Source organism: Mauremys reevesii, linkage group 3 (assembly GCF_016161935.1).
Source record: "Mauremys reevesii isolate NIE-2019 linkage group 3, ASM1616193v1, whole genome shotgun sequence".
NCBI lineage: Eukaryota > Metazoa > Chordata > Testudines > Geoemydidae > Mauremys > Mauremys reevesii.
The window spans coordinates 95,532,160-95,554,234 of NC_052625.1; the positions used below are offsets into that span (position 1 = coordinate 95,532,160).

General features: G+C 42.4%; 1 protein-coding gene across 5 annotated transcripts in view; it reads left to right on the forward strand.

Moving 5' to 3' along the window:
- Nucleotides 1-21,295, forward strand: part of IPCEF1 (interaction protein for cytohesin exchange factors 1) — an 81,565-nt gene extending 60,270 nt beyond the window's left edge. For 4 of the 5 annotated variants that reach the window (XM_039528223.1, XM_039528220.1, XM_039528221.1 and 1 more), the window contains 3 exons: nt 1,822-2,191; nt 15,261-15,451; nt 19,813-21,294. In XM_039528223.1, the coding sequence (XP_039384157.1) occupies nt 1,822-2,191; nt 15,261-15,451; nt 19,813-19,977 (726 nt within the window). In that variant the 3' untranslated portion in view covers nt 19,978-21,294. Of the gene's footprint in view, nt 1-1,821; nt 2,192-15,260; nt 15,452-19,812 lie in introns of all 5 variants that reach the window. The other variant, XM_039528219.1, reaches the window with a different exon arrangement.
- Nucleotides 21,296-22,075: the final 780 nt, after the last annotated feature.

A 22,075-nucleotide genomic window follows, 5' to 3' on the forward strand; every position in this document is an offset into this window, starting at 1 on the left:
TATTTTAGGAACACAGTGTGACATAGTTTGCACCCCAGAGCAGACCCTTCTGCTTGCCATCGCATAGATTAGATACCTCATCTGGCGCACCTTCTCCTGGTAGTGCCTCTCCTGGCCTTGTCTCCACTTGTCGACCCACCCCAGTCCAGGAACCGCAGCATCCTTTTTATGACTTAACCCTCCAGCTGCGTCATTATCCTTGCTTTTCCCCTTCCGGGAGGGGAAGCATCTCCCAGTTCTATAGTTCAGCCACTTCCCCCGTGGTGAGTGGGGAGGATTCAGGCCTACCCACTATTCTGGGTCCTGGCCCAGGGACCCTATAGATAGAAGCTTCCTGCTTAACTGCTCTGGGAATATTGCTTCAATTCCCTGAGCCACTTCCCCACAGTCCCAGCACCTTCTTCACCCTCTTCTCAGGGCCTACAGCTAGCATGTCCCAGCAGCCAGCCAGGAGCTCCCACTTGTTCCCCTGGTCCCTGACAGCAACTGTTCTGCTCAAAATGCTACCTTCCTGCAGCCCACTAAGAATATAGTCCTCTCTCCTTGGGCTCCCTGCAGCAACTGAATGTCTCAGACCCTGCATTTCCCTTTATGTAAGCCCACTGGGCCCTGATTGGCTGCTTTTAAGCCCATCCTTTCTGGTGTGGGGTGAACACCCCATCCCACATAGGAATTGCCATACTGACTCAGTGCTGTGACCCATCGAGTCTCTGACAGTGGTCAGTACCAAATGCTTCAGAGAAAGGTGTAAGAACCCCACAGTTGGCAGATGTGGGATAATATGCTTCCATAAAGGTCTCTTAATTTACTTTGCATTTATCAACATTCCCTTTCATCCTCTATCATGTTGCCTGTTCACCTATTGTGGTGAAGTCCCTTTGAAATTCTTCTGTCTTCTCTGGGTATGGCTAACTTAAATAACTTTGTCCTCTGCAAATTTTGCTACCTCACTGTTTCTCCCCCCCACTTGCCTTTTTTTAGTTCATTAATAAATATATTAAACACCACTATACCTAATACTGAACCTGAAGGCACTCCACTGTTGACATGATGGACATTGACCATTTATTCTTGCTCTTTGTTTTCTGTCTTAGGCAGTTTTTGAGTCGTAACAATATTTTGTCTTTCACCCATGACAACTTACTTTCTTAAAGAGCTTCTTGTGAAGGACCTTGCCTGTTGTACCTCAGGCCTAGTATACAATGGGGTTTTGACCTGATTTTTGCCATTGGTGGCCAGCTATGAGTATAGCTGCACTCGTGCAGCTTCCTAGTGTAGACAAGGCCTGAGACACATGTAGGACAGACACCTGTAGTCACCAGAACACAGATCATTAAAGCTGGGCGAACTAAAATCTATTGAGGTTTGAGGTACCAAGAAGACCAAATCCAAAACATAAGCATTCCACTGGTGGAGTTTTCGCCAGTTTGAAACTGGGGTAAGTCTCACTAGTGCAAATAGTGGATGTGCATGTCTACACTGGAGTTTGCACCATTGCTGCACTCCTAATGACTGGCAACCAATGGCTTTAAGCAGAACAGGTCTCTGGTATAGACAAGGCCTTAGCTGATATTTGAAAGCCATATGCCCACATTTTCAAAAGAAAATGTGCACTCTGGGGTGTGTGAAAGTGTGCATGGGGAGAAGTTGTTGATTTGAAACTATGCACTTCTTTGCATACTTTGAAAATGTGGGAAACGGTGCAAAATTATATATATATATATTAGCTATCTTCTGTTTCATGGGTCATTATAACAAGAAAAGGAGCGGTTGGAGTGGTTGGGTAATTATTTTTCTCTCTCAATTTGTTCCGGAAAACAGGCTCAACAGCAGTCCTTATTGACCTCGCCGCTATCAAGTGAAGCATCCTGTTCTCTCTCCTCCCTGGAAAGCACCATGAAGTCACAAGATTCCTCATCTTCCTTGCTAGCCAAAATGGCTCCTCCAGAGAGACAGTCTTGGCTTGACATAGTTAACACGGAAGAGGTTGATCAGCCTTTATCCTTCTGTGTCCAGATTCATGCTGATGATCATCCAATTACTTGTAGTGAAATGGCAGAAAGTCGGCTTCTCAAATCTAATAATGGATCTCAGAACTCTTTATTAAGTGAAAACACAACTTCATCAGACAGCAGCAGGGATCGCCTAACTGTGCCAGAAGATTTGATAGGAACAAAGACACTATCCAAAGGTGAGCATATTGGAGAGGCATCTCTCTGCAGGACTATACAACACGAATTCTGCATTTTCCTCTCTTATTTTTAATTTTTCTTTGAATAACTTGCCAGTGGAGTGTGATTGATGAGAGAATGTCTGTACAGTGCATTGAGTATATAAACTTCTGTCATGGCTGGGTTGTGGGCAGCCAGATCTAGTGGTCAGAGCTAGTGTCCACAGTCACGAGACAGGAGTCAAGAGTCAGGCCAGGTCAGGATACTGGGAGATCAGATGAAGAAGACAAACCTGAGATCAGAACCACAAGTCAGATGCCAGGAGTCAAGCTGAGTTGGAATGCCAGGAAGTCAAGCTGGGGGAGTGAGGGTGGGAAGCACACAGCCCAGAGCAGGGTGGATCTCAGTTGTTCAGACACCTTCCTGTTCCTGCTGCTGGCTTAAGTCAGGCCAGTGGGACTCCGTCAATAGGACCTCAGGGGTGGAGCCTCAAACAGGGGCTGGGCTTCATGAGTCCTGGGTAAGCAGTTGTCAGCAGTCTGCCAAGGGGAGGATTGGAGTGTGGTTGCTCCTGTGAACCCTGTGGGCCAAGATTCAAGGCCTGTGGGTTATGACATCATCCCCTCTTCTAGGGGTGCCCTCTGGGAGACACGGGTCTAGGTTTCTCAGGGTGGCTCCTATGGAAGATCTAAATCAGGGCAGGAGCATGAATGTTCTCAGCTAGCTCTCAAGTGCATTCCTCTGGGCCATAACCTTCCTAGTCAATCAGGTACCACATCTTACACTGCTTGACTTTGGAATTGAGGAGTTTGTGGACAATATATTCCTCCTGATCTTGTACTTGTACTGGTAGGAGTGACTGGAGTCTATGAGGGAATGTGTTCTCAGTGTAGGGTTTTATGAGTGAGACATGGAGTACAAGGTAGACTCAAGGGATTGAGGGAGTTGGAGCTCAAAGATGACCAGATGGATTTGGTGACAAATCCGATATGGGCCAAGGAACCAGTGGTCTAGTTTCTGATAGTCTTTGTCTGTCTATAGAAATTCATAGCTTTTGTCCTACAGAGTAGGTAGAGCCTTAATGTTTATGCTGGTCCATGTGCCTTTTGTAGTTCTCCTTCATCTCTTCTTGGATGTGATAGATGTGTTGTATTAGGTCCAACGCCAATGAAGGGGTGTGAGGATGTTGATAGTTGTGGGTGAAGTCAGGGATGGTACCCATAGTTGACAAAGAAGGGGCTGTGGCCTATGGTTGCATGGTCTGCATTATTATACAAGAACTCTGCATATGGTGATAGTGTAGACCAGTCATCCTGCTGATGGTTGGTGTAGTATCATAGGTATTGTTCTAGGATCTGGTTGATTCTTTCCGTTTGGCCATTTGACTGAGGATGGTAGACAGAGGACAGGTGCACATTGACCCCTAATAGACGTAGGGCCTAGTGCCAGAAGCAGGAAGTGAACTGGAGCACCTGGTCAGAGGTGATGTGATCTGGGAGTCCATTAAGATAGACTGCATTGTGGCTGGTTTCCCCTGCAAAGGGTAAACCAAAGCAGGAAATGAAGTTGGCCATTTTGGAAAAGCAATCCACCATTGTCAGAATGGTCATGAGACCACTGGCTTCTGATAGTTTTACCACAAAGTCCAGGGCTGAGATGGGGTGTCCAGAGGTCGGAGGAGATCACAGGCTTTCTGGCATGGGATCATGGTGCAGGCACATGCCTGGCAGTAAGCAACAAAGATCCCTATTGTGGGTGCATACAGGGCCACCAGAAGTACTGGATGTTAATTGTTGTGTTTTATGTCACCCCAAGTGTCCTTCCTGGGTGGAGTCTTGGCACAGTTGAAGAAAAACCACTCTTGCAGGTCGAGGGGGAACATAGATGTGGTCCCCGACAAACATGATCCCCCTCCTGGGTGTCATGTGTTTCTTGGTCAGTATTGGCCATCTCGTCTGGTGGAACTCCAGAGACAGAGGCAGAGTGGATGAGCATCAGCAGGTCCTGACAGTGGGTCATATAAAGTAAATTATTGGACTTGAGAATGTGGGCTGGTTCTGGACTAGAGCCTTGTGGGTTAGAGCCATACCTTTTGGGACAAAGTGTCAGCCTTGCTGTTTCTAGTTCCAGGGAGGTAGGCCAAGGTGAAGTTGAACTGGGAAAAGAATAGGGCCCACTGGAGTTTTCGTTGGTTTATGGCCTTGGCCCTGCACTGTACTTGAGGTTCTCGAGCTCAGTAAATACATGCACTGGATGATGGACCCCTTCCAAGTAGTGACATCACTGTTCAAAGGCAGTGTTAATTGCCAAGAGCTCTTTGTCCAAGATCTCAATTTTGCTCAGGCAGGGTAAGCTTCCTTAAATAGTAGGTGATGGGGTACAGTAATTGCTTGGTTCCGTGACTCTGGGAGAGGACTGCCGCAATTGCTCAGAGGTTGCTATTCAAATTTTTGTAGCTGTACCTTTTTATACATAGTATACACTACTGTGATATAATCAGTTGTTTTGATAATTACTTGTATTACTAAGATTTAGTGTATACTGTAACGTTGTAGCCATGTTGGTCCCAGGATATTAGAGAGACAAAGTGGGCGAGGTAATATCTTTTATTGGATCAGCTTGTCTCTTTTACCAACAAAAGTTGGTCCAATAAAAGAAATTACCTCACCCACCTTGTCTCTAAGATTTAGCATGATAATGGATAGGCACAAGAATATATAATAAACTAGGAATACAATTTTTCAGAAGCAAATCTTACTAAGATAACACAATACCAACCACTAAAAACACTGAAGAAAATCTGTGAACCTTTTGGTATAATTGTCATGTGAAGTTATAAAGGTCCTATTGGTACACTGGTTTAAAATGGCTGAATGTATTTTGGAGAAAAGTAATGTTTCCTCCTCCTGCATTGTCTAGCTGCCAGCTGTCAAAAAAGGCAGAGTGCTTGTAAACTGATCCCTAGCTATTGATGTTCTGTGATGGAACTCCAGAAATAGATAACTTCAACAGAGTAGTCACTATGGAAACTGAATAACCTCCGTGTTTGCTTGTGTGCATCATAACCCACTACCGAGTAATCCACTTACATACTGTACTCGTCTTTCTCGCCTTTATTTGGTTGGGAGTGGGGGTGGTGGTGGAGGGGAGGGTGGTGGTGGTGAGTGAAAGCTTTTTATCGTAGCAGATTTGTGGGGGGTGGGGAGAGTGAAGTCTCAGTGGCAGATAAATTTCATGGTGTTTCAGCTATGAGATTTGAGAAAATCAGGGATTGAGCTTGAGATGAGAATATTGGAAAGAATATAATGCTGGTTCTGAGGTTCATCAAGCAGGACCTTCCCACTCCAGATAGCTAATAGGGATGTGTCTGAACCCTGTGAGTACATTAGCAAAGCACAGGCAAGCCAGATGTAAAAACACTCTATTCAGAGCAAGCAACAACAGAATGAAAGGATTGTTTTAATCAGTGAAACAAATATACCATGGCTTGAAGATTTGTTAATGCAACGAGTATTGGTTCTTCCCTGTACAAGTACTGCACGCCTGCTCTTACATACCCCTCTGCCTCTGAGATAGGATGTAAGGGGCAAGGTCCCAGTTTATATTGCTGCTCCTTGAAGGCCCAATACTCCTATTGCCTAATGGCCTGAACCATTGTGACCAGAACAATTATAGAGTTGATGACTATTCTGGCTTTGAAACATTCAGCTCCATGCACACGCCTCCCTTTTCACTCTTGAGGGGAGAGAAATAACCTGTCACACAATCTACTTTGAGGCTCTTTGGCAAAGGGAGGTACCAGAATGGAATTTCTATCATGGTGGCATGTAGGACCTAGGTGAAAGGTTGCCAGAAGTGATGAATTTTTTGGTTATCAACAGCCAGGAAAAAGGATCTACATAGGGAAAATCCTGACATACGGGGAGGGAGGAGTATCTCTGACTTTGTGGAAGGGCTATGCAGTAAAGAAGGGGCCTGGTGGGTAAAGGGTTCCATAACCCAAAATGAGACCTTCCAATTGCAAATCCCAACATCAGGTTAGTTGTATAAACACTGTTTCTTTGTCTTCAGCTGAGTTTAGTCTGATGTTTTGCCATTTGCTATTAGGCTTATGTGTGCCATGGATGACTATATATGTGAAGAAAAAAACTGGGATAAAAACAGATTTAAACAGTTACTTTAAACCTGGGGGAATGTTCAAAACTAAACAAGGAATTTTGCTGATATATTTGCAAGAGAAAAAGAAACACAGCAACACCAGTTTAAAAAAGAATGTTCTGCTGCAAAGAAAACCAACTGTATAATAATGAGCTGATAAGAATAGGAACAAGCAACAGTAAATTTGTGAAATACAATCCCAGCTACACCAGCAGAGTCCCTACTATGTGATACACCTTTGGAGATAGAATTCAGTAGACCCAAAAACATACACTGGGTCATAGTAAATATCATGATTAAGAGTTACATGGACACAGGAAAACAGAAATGAAACAAACCCATTCTCATTTTTTAAAATGGCTATGTCCTTAAGAGAAGCAAAAGATTCAGTTAAATGTTCAGACTCGAGTTATTATTCAAACTGAAATGCTGAATGTTTTGAGACTTGCACAGCATTTTTAAATATTATTAGTAGTATTAAATCCACTGCTCTGTATTTTGAGGAAGGTTCAGATATTGTAAAGATGAGTGTGGTACAAAACCCTAGATAAGAGGGAAGACGGAGGGGACTATTTTCTGTAGAGAGATGTAACAGGTTTCTCACTCTGAAATAGGAAGTTGATTCTATCATCTGCTTTTTATAGAAATTAATATTGCAGGATTGTTGCCTGCTGCACATAAGACAAAGGAATTAAAACTCTGTCTGGCATAAAGAAACAGAGAAATAAACACCAGTCGGTTAAGAATATAAACAAGTATCTGACTACGTGCTCTGTATCCAGGGGTTTCTCTTACCTTCTCCCTGGCAGCAAGATACACTCAATTACCAATCCCTATAATTTTTATTTCTTTTGGCAACTGTTGGATCAAATTGCCTGATCATGACCATCACCACAAATAACAACAACAACAAAGAAAGAAAGGAAGCAGAAGATATTGAAACATTGCTACAAGAGAATGGGAACATTTATTTATATTTATATAGGTTTCTTCTACAACAGCAATAACATCCTTCTTCCTGAGGATTTACGGCCAGCTGAGGTTAATGGCCTAAAGCTTAAGGCAAAAATTCTTCCGGCGAATGATTCTCATGCTGGTTATTCTGTTGTTTCATTTTAGCCGGAAACATCTGATGATCTGTCACATGCTCATAACTAGAGATGGTGCAAAACTGGCGCCTGTTCTTCAAACTCCTTGAACTTTGGCAGGGGTGGCTCTGTGGGAAGGAATTTGTTAATGAGATCTGGATCTGAACAGTTCCTGGTTTTCAGAGTTGACATTCTCTTCCCTTGGTTTAACCCATTTCTGCTGCTAATGCCAGGGGCCAGATTCTCTAGTATGCCTCAACCCCCTTTTCCTGCTCTGACTATATAAAGGGGTAAGATTCTGGCTGTAGCTAACCAACAGAGTTCTCTTGGTGGAGTTCTGCTTCAGAAGAGACACTGGTATTGCATGTGGAAGGTAGCCCTGTAGATGGATGTGGCTAACCTTAGCTTTATTTTGATGATAATTCTGATAGATGTAGAAAAGGATCAACGTTTTAAAGTGAAGATTTACCTATACATTTTTCAGAACCTTGCAAATGAGCTTTTAACTGTGCAACTCCTTGTCAGATCTCAGTTCTTTAGAAATTGATTCAATTCTGAACCCAAATTACAAGTGGAGTAAATGGCCTGGGTATTTAATGTTTGTTTCTTCTGTCACTCCCTTTCACAGAGTTGAGTTTTGCAGCTCTCCATTCACTGGGACTAGTATGTTTACCCTATGCTCGTAAGTCAATTATTTCCCAGGCCTGGTTTGCCCAGCATCAGCCTCTGGTGGATGGATGGTGCAATATGGCTGGTAACCATGAATAGCATACAGATAATAATTTCTGCAGGCTGCCTATATTAGGCAGCACTGATTCCATGATCATCCTCTGGTGCAATATGGCTAGTAACCATCTCTGCTGTCATGCAAAGTCACAAGCGGCAAAACAAGCTCCAGACATTTACCCAGAACCACCTTTTGTCTGTGGGTTTGAGGGAGCTGTAATTAACTTCCCAGGGACATCATCAAAATCTTGAAACCGGACTTTTTAAAAAAAATGAACAATAAGATTTTGAGTCTCCCTGGTTCCCTCTTAACCACAGGTTCCATGTCTTCTATTACCATAAAAAACAGACAGTGGAATCCCACAGACATAACTGGGAAAGGAGACAAGATATGAGAGAGAGAAAGGGAGCCATAAGATGGAGGTGCAGAGTTTTTTTTTTTTGGTTTGTTTTTTCCATTTCTCCCTCTGATCTCTTTTCTCTTCTGTGAACCTTGACACCAAAATATTTGGTACAGTCAGAAGTCGGGGCATTGTGATAGCCACAAGCAGGACCGGATTAACTATCCTGTGGGCCTGAGGCTATTAGATTTTGTGGTGCCTCGTCCGAGGGGATGCAAGCCCTGGGAGGGAGTTTGGGTGCGGGAGAGGGTGTGGGCTCTGGGAGGGAGGGTGTATGTGGGGGTTCTAGGCTGGGGCAGGAGGTGGGGGTTCAGGAGGGCACCAGGGGTTGCCCCTTACGTTGGGTAGCTTCCAAAAGCAACCAGCACACCCCTCTGGCAGCAGCTCTTAGGAGGGGGGCTACAGGGGGTCTCTGCGGCATGTCATTGCCCTCAGGCACCACCCCCACAGCTCCCATTGGACGCAGTTTCTGGGCAATGGGAGCTGCGGAGTTGGCGCTTGGGGCGGGGACAGTGTGCAGAGACACCCTCCCCCATGTCCCAGGGCTGCAGGAACGTGCCGGCCGATTCCAGGAGCGGCAAGGCAGGAAGCCTACCTTAGCCCCGCTGCACCACTGGTGGCAACTGGGGCCCTGGGCTCTTTTAAATCACCTAGGCCTCCAGGCAATTGTCCCCCTCCCCTGTTGGCAGGCCTGTTGCCTTAGCCTGAGGCCCTGGGCTGCAGCCCCTAAAGCCCTTGCGTTAATCTGGCCCTGGTCACAAGCAATAGCTGTGCGCAGCAGAGGAGAATGAGGATGCAGCAGATAGATTATTTGGCTTGTCTAGCTGACATTATTGGCAAGATGTGTGATCTGGTATTTAGGGGAATGGAGAACAAGTAGTTTAGTGTCTCGGTTCTGTTCCCTTTTCTGCCACTTCCTCCCTCTGTAGCAATGGGCAAGTCACAGTCTCTTTCGGCCTCAATTTATTCACCTATGTAGCAGACATAATGTCTTCAGAAGTGTTGTGAGGCTTAACATACCAATGTTTGTAAACTGCTGGAGGATCCTTGCTTGAAAGATGCTGTAAAACTGATCAGTGTGGTATGATCATCAGTAACCTCCTACAATTTAGAAGCCTTTAGCTAATGATACCAGACAAATGGAAAAGTACATACCAGCTGTATTTCTTCTCTATTAATCTTCACTATTTCACTTTATTCCCAGTCCCTCTGCAGCTCCTGGGAGAAAATGAGCATGTTTGTATCAATCACTTCTGAACTGAAAAATTTGGATGAGATAAAGAAGTGCTGCAGTTGCATTTATATGGCTTAACTTGCATGGTTTAGAGAGAATACACATATTCTGAAGGGCAGGGGTTGAGAAAATACTAATTTCTGATGAGTTATGAAATAAGTTGCTAGACATGAATAACAACTTGACCTGAATTTGGCTAGATGAGCCAGTTGGAAGGATGAAGATCAGAGAGGTTCTAGAGAAAGCTCACCTACCCAAACTCTTCAGCACATTGCTGCTACAGTAGAACCTCAGGGTTATGAACACCAGAGTTACAAACTGACGGGTCAACCGCACACCTCATTTGGAACCAGAAGTACACAATCAGGCAGCAGCAAAGACAAGAAAAAAAAAAGGCAAATACAATACTGTCTTAAATGTAAACGACTTAAAAAATAAAGGGAAAGCTTAAAAAGAAAGATTTGCCAGGGTAAGGCAAGCCAAAGTAAGGAAACTGTTTCTGTGCTTGTTTCTTTTAAATTAAGATGGTTTAAAGCAGTATTTTTCTTCTGTGTAGTAAAGTTTCAAAGCTGTACTAAGTCAATGTTCAGTTGTAAACTTTTGAAAGGACAACCATAACAATTTGTTCAGAGCTATGAATATTTCAGCGTTACAAACAACCTCCATTCCTGAGATGTTCATAATTCTGAGGTTCTACTGTACATCTTCAGAGCAAACCCCCTTTGGGTGTCCCAATATAGACGACCTATTGGTTTTTCACTCAGATATGGGAGACTGAGTGATGTGTACTGTCTACGTATCCTTTCGCTATCTGACCCAAAGTAAACATATTGCAATGATACAATAATACACCCTAAGGTTGCTCAAGTTTTATATGAACTATTGAATACACTGGGCCCTAAAACATCTGCTCACAAAGCTGATGAGAATTGGCTTCCTTGTGAGATTTCTTATGCTTCCTGCTTCTATTTGGAATAGAGATACTAAGTTGCTCTTGTGATATTCTGTATCAGTACTTTGTTTCCAGTCATGGATGGACCAGAAGCACTAAGCTGAAAGATAGAAAATAAGTTGTGACTACATCACATTATTTGAACCAGAGTCACCAACTTTCAGATTTCCCTAGAGGTGCTCGACTCTCACTCCACCCCTTCCCCCAATGCCCCACCCTCACTCCGCCTCTTCCTGTTCCTGCTCCTCCGCCTCCCACCCCAGCACCTCCTGCCCGCTGCTGAACAGCTGATCAGCAGGTCCCGCTTGTAGGTGCTGAGCACCCACTATGGTTTTTTCCGTGGATGCTCCAGCCCCAGAGCATCCATGGAGTCAGCGCCTATGATTTGAACCTCAGAAAACGTTCAGTTCCAGGTCAAGGTTTGGGTCAGTGCTTACTTTATCACAACCACCCAACCTTAATTTTTTCCCTAATATTTTTATGGAAACAAAACTACAATTAGTGTCGTCTTGTTTTCTGGCATGATAAAATGCTTGTGAAACACTTCAAAGTTGATAAGCACTGTCCAAGTGCTAAGTATTTTTTATTATCACAAATTGTTTATTGGACTTGTTGAAACACCTAATTGACACATTAAAATGAGGCATTTCAGAGGCATGGACCACATCCGAAAAGTGAATGTCTTGTGGACAACTCCTTTGCTATTTATAGCCACCTGGATCATGTCTCACATTTTGCAATTGCATAGCATTGAATATAAAGCATCAAGTAAAACCTTCATCACCACAAAGCATTGGGCTTTGCTTCTGGGGAAGGGGAGCTTAAAAGGCAGGCTGCTGAGGTCAGAACTACAAGCCAGGCAGGAGTCAAATCTGAAATCTTCTGGTCTATAGACAGGCAGGCATGTTATCTATTGATAACTACAGGATTTGTTTTCAAAAGAGAAATATTAGGAAAGTATTTACTTAGTTATTTTTAACTGTTTCGGTGGCAACTCTTCTCCTTGGTTACAGCTCCAGGTTGATGAGCAACTGGAAACAAAGAACATCATGTGACCAGTCCACCAGTGCTCCACATACCATGGTCAACAGAGCCCTGTTTTAAACATTTTCTAAACTTTTATTCACCTGAGCGAAACTGCTTCGTAGTTTAACATTCCATGTAAAATCTACTGACTCTGACCCACCTTTTTTGGAAAAAATCTCTAATTCTGCTGTTTTGAAAGGCTTTGGAAGTGGAATTCAAAATTGTGGTCTAGGGTGACCAGATAGCAAGTATGAAAAATTGGGATGGGGGGAGGGGCTAATAGGCACCTATATAAGACAAAGCCCTGAATATCAGGACTGTCCCTATAAAATCGAGACATCTGGTCACCCTATTCTGCCTGTCCTTTGAAGTCCTAGTCACTTGGGAGCTACTGTATGGAGTTACTTGGGAGCTGCTATGTGGAGTTTTTGGCCATAAGGAAATCATCCCTTCTTGTATAATAAGGTTTAAATTGAGAAAATAGACAGGTAGGATGAGAACACAAGTTATTGGGCTCGGCGGAATGGTAAATGAGTGATGTTTAATAGCCTGTGAGATTTAGGAGGATAGACTAGATGATCTAATGGTCCTTTCTGGCCTTAACCACTCCGAATTGATGCAGTGATTTAATAAATGTGAATTTTCATCAGCTCATTGTCATACAGGCTCTGAGATAAATAGCTGGTTTTGGCCTTTGACCATGTGAGTGTTTTAGTAGCAAGTTGAGAATCTTTCTAATTGTATTGTTTTGTGGAGGTGATGGAAAGGGGAATTGATCAAAAAGAGTTTGAAAATTGTCTGGTTGACCTAAGAATTAGTGCTCTGTGTTGCCACATAAAATACCCGGCTGATTATTAAATATTACTATTATTTTGTTATTATTATTATTATATTTGGTTAAGAATAGTCATTTTGCTCTATGAGATGTCAGCATGCAGAAATCAGAAGAGGTGTGTTCATGGATGGCATGTCTCATGCTCCTCAGTGGCCCCTGTAGTGCATTGGTGGTCATTATTGAGTAGCTCCAAAAGAAAGTCTTGTGTAAGAACATAAGAAAGGCCATACTGGGTCAGATCCATCCCCTGTTGCCCATTCCCAGCTCCTAGCGGTCAGAGGTTTAGGGACACTCAGAACATGGTGTTGCTTCCCAACCAGTCCTGGCTAATAGCCATTAATGGACCTATCCTCCATGAAATTATCTAGTTTGTTTTTTTTGAACCTTACTCCCTAATTGGTGTGTTTTGGGCTGTGGCATGAAGCTAATAAAATAAAACTCCATTTCTTTTTTGTCTCCTGAGTTGCTTATACACCTGATAATTGTTACCTTCACTCTGAAATTGAATTGCACATTTACAATCCCAAAGCCAATCCTGTCATGAGCAGAAATCAACTTTTGAAACAAATGCAGCTGCTTCTTCCAAAGTAAACAGTGCGAGCCAGCAATTTTCAGGAAATATTACTGCCGTGTATTATACCTAGCACGTGCATTTTTTTTCTGTTTCCTGTAGCTTTTTAAATATACAGCAGTTGCTTCCCTGCCTGCCCCCAAAATATTGTATCAAAGCCATAAGCTATATTTAGTTCCAGTCAAGGTACAGTCAGTCTGTTTATATTTGAAAAGTAATGTCAAAATGCCTGATAACCCACACACACCTTGAGCACTGGAAACACAAATATGTGTAAAGTATCATAAAACTAAAGTTTTCTCACTATAGCCAAAGGGTTTTAAAAAGCATTGTGGGGAGGGGGAAAGAGAGCAACATTTTCTAGACCATGGGAAAGATCTTTTATACGACTTCAACATTTTGTGCCTGAGCCACTGCCCATTGAAGTCAATGGAAAGATTCCCATTCACTTCAGTGGATACAGGATGAGGCCTTTAGACATTATGGTCATGGGTGCTATGGGAAAACCTTACAAAGATATTCTTAGGATCAAATCTTAGCTCTTAGCCTACTCTATGATTCTTTGATCTCCCTTAGTGCTGCTCTCTAATGGCAAGTGTCACTTGAGAACCTGTACGACATAGGCATATAAAAGAAGCTTGTGACACATCGGTGGCTTCTATTTACCTTTTCCTTAAAATATTTACTGTGGAGAGCCAAGAAGATGGATCACTCTGGGCAGTGTTAATTAATCCTTTCCTTGGAGAGGTTAGGGCAGTCATAATGTGAAGGCTCTTTTGTATAAAGGAGAGAGAGAGTGTGTGTGTTGGGGGGAGTGGGGGGAAGATGGGTGGGACCTGTTCCTTCAGACAAGAAACAACAGTTTGGTAGGATGAAAGGAAAGGATTAATTTCACTTTTTAATTTACTTCAGTTTATAAAATATTCTGATCAACAAAATTCAGTTGGCACATAGGTGGCCATTTTTTTTTTTAAAAAGCAGTGAAATAAAGTTGAATGTTATACCACTGTCAGCTAAAGGACCCAATATCACCGAAAGAAACAATAAACTCAGGCCTTTTTCCTGAGAGATTATGTGGGCTAGATGAGCCTAAACTGTGTAGCTTGTAGTATGAGCTGATGACCAAAAATCTCTGGCCTTGTCAAACCAGCAGCAAAATGAGTCCTACAGTCAAGATTCCCATGTTGAAAATGCCTTTTTACTAGGGCTTTCCAGTGCAAAAATTAATCGAGATTAATCCCACGATTAAAAAAATTAATCACGATTAATCACGTGATTAAAAAAAATTATTTGTGATTAATCACACTGTTAAACAATAATAGAATACTATTTATATAAATATTTTTGGATGTTTTCCACATTTCAAATGTATTGATTTCAATTATAACACAGAATACAAAGTGTACAGTGCTCACTTAATATTTATTTTTCATTATAAATATTTGCAGTATAAAAATAAAAGAAATAGTATCTTTTCAATTCACTTAATACAAGTACTGTAGTGTAATCTCTTTATAATGAAATGTAGAGTTATGTACAAAAAAAACTGCATTCAAAAATAAAACAATGTAAAACTTTACAGCCTACAAGTCCACTTAGTCCTACTTCTTGTTCAGCCAATCGCTCAGACAAACAAGTTTGTTTACATTTGCAGGAGATAAAGCTGCCCGTGTCTTGTTCACAATGGCCTGGTCTACACTACGCGTTTAAACCAGTGGAACATGTGTTCAAGGTGATGAACAGTATTTGGAGTGAAGGGAAAAGCTGAATGAGACTCTATCGAAGCTTCTTTTTGCTCAAAGTGAATGTTGTTAGCACTTGTTCAGAGTTACATACTAAAGACATTCAGAACACAAAATAGCCCTTCACTTCAAGAAATAGACTTGTCACTGTTGAGACAGAAGCTGGAAGTATCAATATCAGCACTTACTTTTTTTTTTTTTTTGGTCATATGTATGTTACTGAAAAATTGTCAGCTGTTTTTATTTTGAAAATATAGTCACTTTAACTTTGTTAAAATCCTATTAGTTGAATCCAGAATCACTGTAACTTGCTGTCATAGTCACATTCTTATTTATTATTATTCTTTTCTTTATAGAACAGGCAAAATGCTCCGAAGATGAAATGGAGCGACTTTACAAGTCATTAGAACAAGCAAGTTTGTCTCCCATCGGGGACCGTCGACCTTCAACCAAAAAAGAGCTCAGAAAGTCCTTCGCCAAACGGAGCAAAAACCCCTCCATGAATGAGAAACTCCACCAAATCCGAATGCTGAATAGCACATTAAAGGTGAGGTGTTTCGAGGGGTAAAGTTCCAGCCTAAAAAGAGGGAGAACAGTTTGAATTGAAAAAGAAACAATCCTAAACTTCACTCAAATCTCAAAGTGAATGTTGTTCAGTTAAGTCTTTGAAATAATGTTTCATTTTCTCCTTCCTCTGTTTTGTGGCTGTATTTGAAAGTGGAAGCAATAGTTCAGTTCTTGCTGTAGTTCCAGCCTGACTGGAGACGGTGTTAGGAATTTATAAGAGATCATATTGTAGTCAGCTGTAAAATTCACACTTTCAGTGGGTGTTTGGTGAGTGCACTGAATGGGACAGCCTCAAAGGAGGGAGAGCAGAAAAAAGTACACTGATGGTAATGGACAAACAAATGATCCTTAGCCAAGAAAGTTTTCCTTAAGGGATTACTGCAGAATGCACAGGATGTGCTAAAGCTATTTTAAGGGCCTCCTGGAACTAAAATAGCGTTAATAACACAGGCATCCTGCTTTCATGTTAGAATCTTACCATGGGCAGAGGATGAGAGGGTTTCTCAGACCATTCCCTGGAGGGTCTGAGAGATAGATAGACTCTGTGATGCTCTGATGGATAGGAATCACTTAGAGCCTCATTTATGTCTCATGGAATTTCTAGTCCTGTTTCTGGGTGCTACTGGAAGAGAGAGAGAGAGAGAGAAAAAAACTTATTAATATAAAATTAAATTGTAAATAGAGAGATTTGAATGAACATTAAAAAAAATTGCCTTCCCCATCCTCTTGCTTGTCACTAGAAGTAAGAACCAAGTATCTTACCTCAAATGTTTTTACTTAGCTTTAAGTCATGTCTACTCTGGAGAAATTTATAAAGAGATTTCTCACTGGTACTAATGCCAAATCAGCTGTTCTGAGATGGATAATAATCCATTCTTCTATAGCATCTGCTGTCTGAGGATCTCATAATTAATGAAGTAAGCCCCCCCACACACTTGTAAGATAGATAAATAGTATCCACATTTTACAGATGAGGAAACCGAGAGACAGAAAAACGTTACACGGCTTTTCCAGTGTAATGTGTATCACCAGTAAAGGAAAGAACAGAACCGCTTAGTGCCAAGCAGGGCCGCCCAGAGGGGGGGCAAGAGGGGCAATTTGCCCCAGGCCCCGAGCCCCACAGGGGCCCCCACGAGAGTTTTTCGGGGCCCCTGGAGCGGGGTCCCTCACTCGCTCCGGGGGCCCTGGAAAACTCTTGCGGGGCCGGGCGCAGGAGCTTCTTCGCTCCCGGTCTTCGCCGGCGGGGGGTCCATCCGCTCTGGGGCGGAAGGACCCCCCCACTGGCAAATTACCGCTGAAGACAGAGCGGGACCCGCTGCAGAAGTTCAGCCCGGTCTTCGGCGGTAATTCGGCGGCGGGGGGGCCCTTCCGTTCCGGGACCCGCCGCCGAAGTGCCCCGAAGACCTGCGGCGGGGGCCCCCCGCCGCAGAATTACCGCCGAAGACCAGGCTGCACTTCGGCGGCGGGTCCCGCTCCGGCGGTAATTCGGCGGCGGGGGGTCCCCGCCGCGGGTCTTCGGGGCACTTCGGCGGCGGGTCCCGGAAGTGAAGGGCCCCCCACCGCCGAAGACCCCGGGCCCCCGGAATCCTCTGGGCGGCCCTGGTGCCAAGTGGATTGGTAGCTCACATGTTAATGTTAAATCTTCAGATTGGGATAATGGTGAGTTGGGGATAAAAGCTTTAGTGCTATTAGAGTTTTTAGAGTTATTTCCTAAAGGGATTCGCATCCCTCCGGGAAAAGAAATGAGTAAATTATGGACCTGACAGTGGATAGCACTCTTTATAACTTCAGACTTTTTTTTGTTTTGATCTAACACTAGTTGAGTATGGAAAGGTCATTTTCTTGGTTGCTTTTCTTAATGCAGAAAATATGGGTTCTGCTATATTCAAACCAGGAGATTGGAGTGTCGACAAAATAAATATGGCATTAGAGAATTTCACACGGAGACAAATAGAATTCTTTAAGCAATGGTGTTTACATTAGCTAGTGTGAAAGGCACATTCTCATAGTAAGGAAAATGCCAAACTGTGCATCAGTAGAAAAGTATGCTTTTAAAGTAATTTTGTTTTTAATATTCTGTGAAGCAGGACATAATTAACCCTGCATGATCTATTGGAAATACAGAACTCAGAGAAGTCTTACATCTGATCCAAATTTGCTGTGCTTTGACTAAACCGTTATGTGCTTAAAGCAAAGTGATTTATGAACATACCGAGGCTGACTGAGATTCTTAGTTTGGACTTGCTACTCCACATCTCTAGCAATGAATCATTGCTGCTGCCACAGTATATCATTAGCAAAACATACTTCGGATGGCTAGGAAGAGAGGGAAGCTGTGTGCAGAGTGTTTCACATGCTAAATGAATGGGGGAAATTAGTCTTTTCTCCAGAGATATGGAAGAAAGATCCACAAAATAAGAAAATTTCCCCATTGGGAAAAAAAATCCCCTCTTCTATGTTACCAGCACCTGTCTTTATTTCTCTGTCTTGTGCCTTTTGCTGTCCTCTTATAAAGGTTGCCAGCTAGACATAGGGTTGAACCTGAGTAAATCTGCCCTTTTTAATAAGTCCAGCTCCAGTTGGTTCAAGAAGCACAGATCACAGAGGTCAGGCCTTCCAGGAAAGCTGTTGAGGCTATGAGTCAGGACCACTTTTGTGCATAATTCTTGGGGTCAAGAAAGCTCTGGGCCCATCAGAGGTGGCTCCAGGCACCAGCACGCCAAGCGCGTGCTTGGGGCGGCAAGCTACGAGAGGGTGCTCTGCCGGTCGCCGCGAGGGTGGCAGGCAGGTTGCCTTCGGCGGCATGCCTGTGGAGGGTCTGCTGGTCCCGCAGCTTCAGCGGACCTCACGCAGGCGTGCCGCCGAATCCACGGGACCAGGGACCTCCTGCAGGCAAGCCGCCGAGGGCAGCCTGCCTGCCGTGCTTGGGGCGGCAAAATACCTAGAGCCGCCCCTGGGGCCCACTTACCTGCTTTTATTTCCCCCTTACTCTCTGTCTCATCCTCCTAGCTCTGACCTGGAAACCTTCTCTGTCTTACTTTTGCCTCTCTTCTGTAATGACCCTTGCATGAGGCTGAGGAGAGGTGCTTGACATAGGCCAGTGGAGGGATCCACTGCCTCACATACATTGTTTTTATTATTTTTTTTCTATCCAGAATGGGTGTTTGCTTATCCCTTCTTATTATAACACTAGAATTCCATCTCATGCAGAGGCCTGCTCCGAGCATATGCCAGAGAGAATTGGTCACTTTTGCAGTTAATTTGTCTCAACTGAGGCTTCTTCCCGGAGCTGGCATAGTTAAATGATGATTGGTGGAGAACCATTTCAGTTCAGATCCCTTTGTCCTAGATCTAGAATTACTAAGAACATTTTGTTGAAGTCTATGTGTCCATAGTTGAAATCCAGTATCACCACTTGGAGGAGTCCTGTATGCCTGGGACACACAAAAGGATAGTAAGATACTGTAGACCTGGAAAAGGAAAATGGAGCTCTGCAATAGAAAACATAAGAACATAAGAGCGGCCATACTGGGTCAGACCAAAGGTCCATCTAGCCCAGTATCCTGTCTTCTGACAGTGGCCAATGCCAGGTGCCCCAGAGGGAATGAACAGAGCAAGTAATCATCAAGTGATCCATCCCCTGTCACTCATTCCCAGCTTCTTGCAAACAGAGGCTAGGGGCACCATCCCTATACCTTGAGGTGTTTATTCTCCATGTACTGATGTCTCTGCTCACATCCTCTGTGAGGGCTGAAGCTGAGATCTCTGAGCCTAAAAATGTGAGCCTCTACATACTGAGCTAAAGGAACTGGGTGCATTAACTTAAAAGTAGTAGCAGCCTTGTAAACCTCCCTATGTGGTCTACCACTAGAATGGGATGGCTAGCTACCCTATGTGAGTGTGGATTACATCTAAATTGAATATGTCTAGGACTTAAAGTAGGGTATTTACAATGTGGGAAGGGAGTGTTTTTCTGGAAGGTCAAAAACTATGTCTCAATTGCAGTAATTGCTGCTGCTGCTGCTACCAGTTTTTTTTTAATTTAGCATTTTTGTAAAATGATGTGAAAAGTGATCAGTTCTTCATGTAACTCTTCTCTTGAGCTTTTGTGAAAAATCTGGGATATTTTAAATACCCAGGTATAAACAGAACCGTAACTTCAATTGGAAGAAACTTTTGCCATGGGCTATGTTTTAAAATTCCCATACTCAAAAAGGGAATCACATTGCCAAGATGAGAAATTTGCCATCTTTATGTTCAGACAGTTTTTATTAAGGGAAATACGGTATACAGTCTGTATGAAAATATATATATTTAGTAACCTTCTTGATTTCCTACTAGTGTAAAGAGCATGACCTGGCCATGATTAACCAATTGCTGGAGGATCCTGAGCTGACAGCAAGGAAGTATAGAGAATGGAAGAATATAAACACAATGTTGATCCAGGAGATCTATCAGCAGCAGGATGCCCTGGCTGTGCCGGAAGGGAATAGCAAGGAGCCATAGATGAATCCACCACCTTTCTTTAATTGAAAACGCTATCTGAGGACAGTGGAACCTGCAGTATGTGACAGGATTCCTCCCTGTCCCTCTTTACCTACAGATGCTTTAAGCTACTACAGTTTCAGGTTTTGTTTTTTCCAAGTGCTTCTCTTCCCTTTTAAAAGGAAAACAACCCATTCACCAAAGCATTATTTCCTCTCTCCAAACTCATTTCATGCCAATAAAATGGAACCCAAAAATTAAAAAAAATGCCCCCTCTGGGTACATGTCTGAGGCAAACATTATCTGAAGCAGAGAGGAAATGGATTGACATCCAAGAATGGCTGATCTTTTGTCAGAGGTAAACCGAGCACACAAAGACCTGAAAGTCACAGAGGAATGTACATATTGTAGATACTAGACCTTCAGGGTCATTTTATTCATGTAACCTATTGATGGAAGGAACTTCTTAAAAGCTATGATAATGCTAACAGGATACCATCCTCTCTCCTACTACTTGTCTCTTCAAGATAACTACAAATAAGAACTTTTATCTGTACTTACACTTGTTTTGACTGCATTACCATTTAAACGGTGGCAACTCGGATAATTATTATGCATAAATCTGAATTTTAAATAATTTTCAAGGCACCCAGTCAATGGACACAATAAACATTTCCTAATTGTGTATGGACAAGATCAAGATGCTGTTTTCCTACATCATCTGGAGAGGGTCCCTTAATGTGTGTTGGTGACAAATAAATTTCTTCTGCAATGCGGAAACTCTGTCTCATCAAGTTTCAACTTTTCTTATGGAATGTAGGACTCAGTAAAGGACAATTTTCTGCTTACATATTTTGGACAGTAGTGAATACATAACGTACAAGTTTATCTTGAATTCATAGTCATAATAATAGACCTTATATAGCACTTTTAATCAGTAGAACACAAAATGCTTTACAAATGAGGTCAGTATATTATCCCCATTTTACAGATGGAGAAACTGAGGCACAGGATGGCAGTGACTTGCCTGATGACACTCAGCAGGCAGTGGTGGAGCTGGACAGATCCAAACATATAAAACATAGTTGCTTATATATATTTTTAATATGTGTCACTTTATGGCTTACGTGAATGTGTGACCATGTACTGTATATATGTTTATTTATATATTTATGAACTGTACATTTCCTACTGTAAAAAGGACCACATGTTATAGATGAGATTGTTTATCTGTTGATTTCAAGAGAAATGCCTGCTCAGTCTTCATACCCAAATATAATTAATATAAATTTATATTATTCATATCATTCCAAAGTTATGGATGCATTTGTAAGCTTTATTTTAACTACCTTGCTTCTACTTTTTGATCTCAATGTGAGATTTGTTTGAAAATTTCACTGTATATTCTAAGGTAGGAAAATATTTTACTATAAAATTTCATAACCGCAGGTGGCATAGTTATGATTAACATACTAGTTAATCAAAAATTAACACTTACATTGTTTTCCTGCAAAGTGGCATAATTTTCAGCCTTAGGTTTCTCAGCACAGGATATGCATTTGAACTCCCCATTGGGCCATGTGCAGTATAGTTTGATTTGCACATTTCAGTATATATGACTTTGTAAAGCCACTGAGTTTTAAGAAATAATCCTCCTTATTAAATGGATCCCCATCACAGGAACTAGCATTTAAAGATATACACCCAAATACTCTGGTGTGAAGGAGATGCACTCCAGTTAGCCAGTGTGTAAAAATGTTCTCAAAAGTTTTTGGACTCATCTAGCTTTAAACAGAATATACTATAAATACCAAAAATCATATATATGCAGATATTGACCTACCTGAATGCACAGTGTGGGTTACAAGAATTTTGATTATGAAAACAAATATTAACCATCTTCACTGGAACAGATTGGCTCTCCTCCACTTGCCTAGCAATTAGTTTTAATTGCTTGGAAATATTTCATTATTAAGCAATTACTGTTTTAAGATCTAAACACTTAGCTATATCCGAGATCAATCCCAGAGATGTTGGATCATTAGAGATGGGTTGGATGTGGGGATTGAATGCAGAAGGAAGCCAGGAAGAAGTGAGGCTCTGAGCTCTGATGTACGGG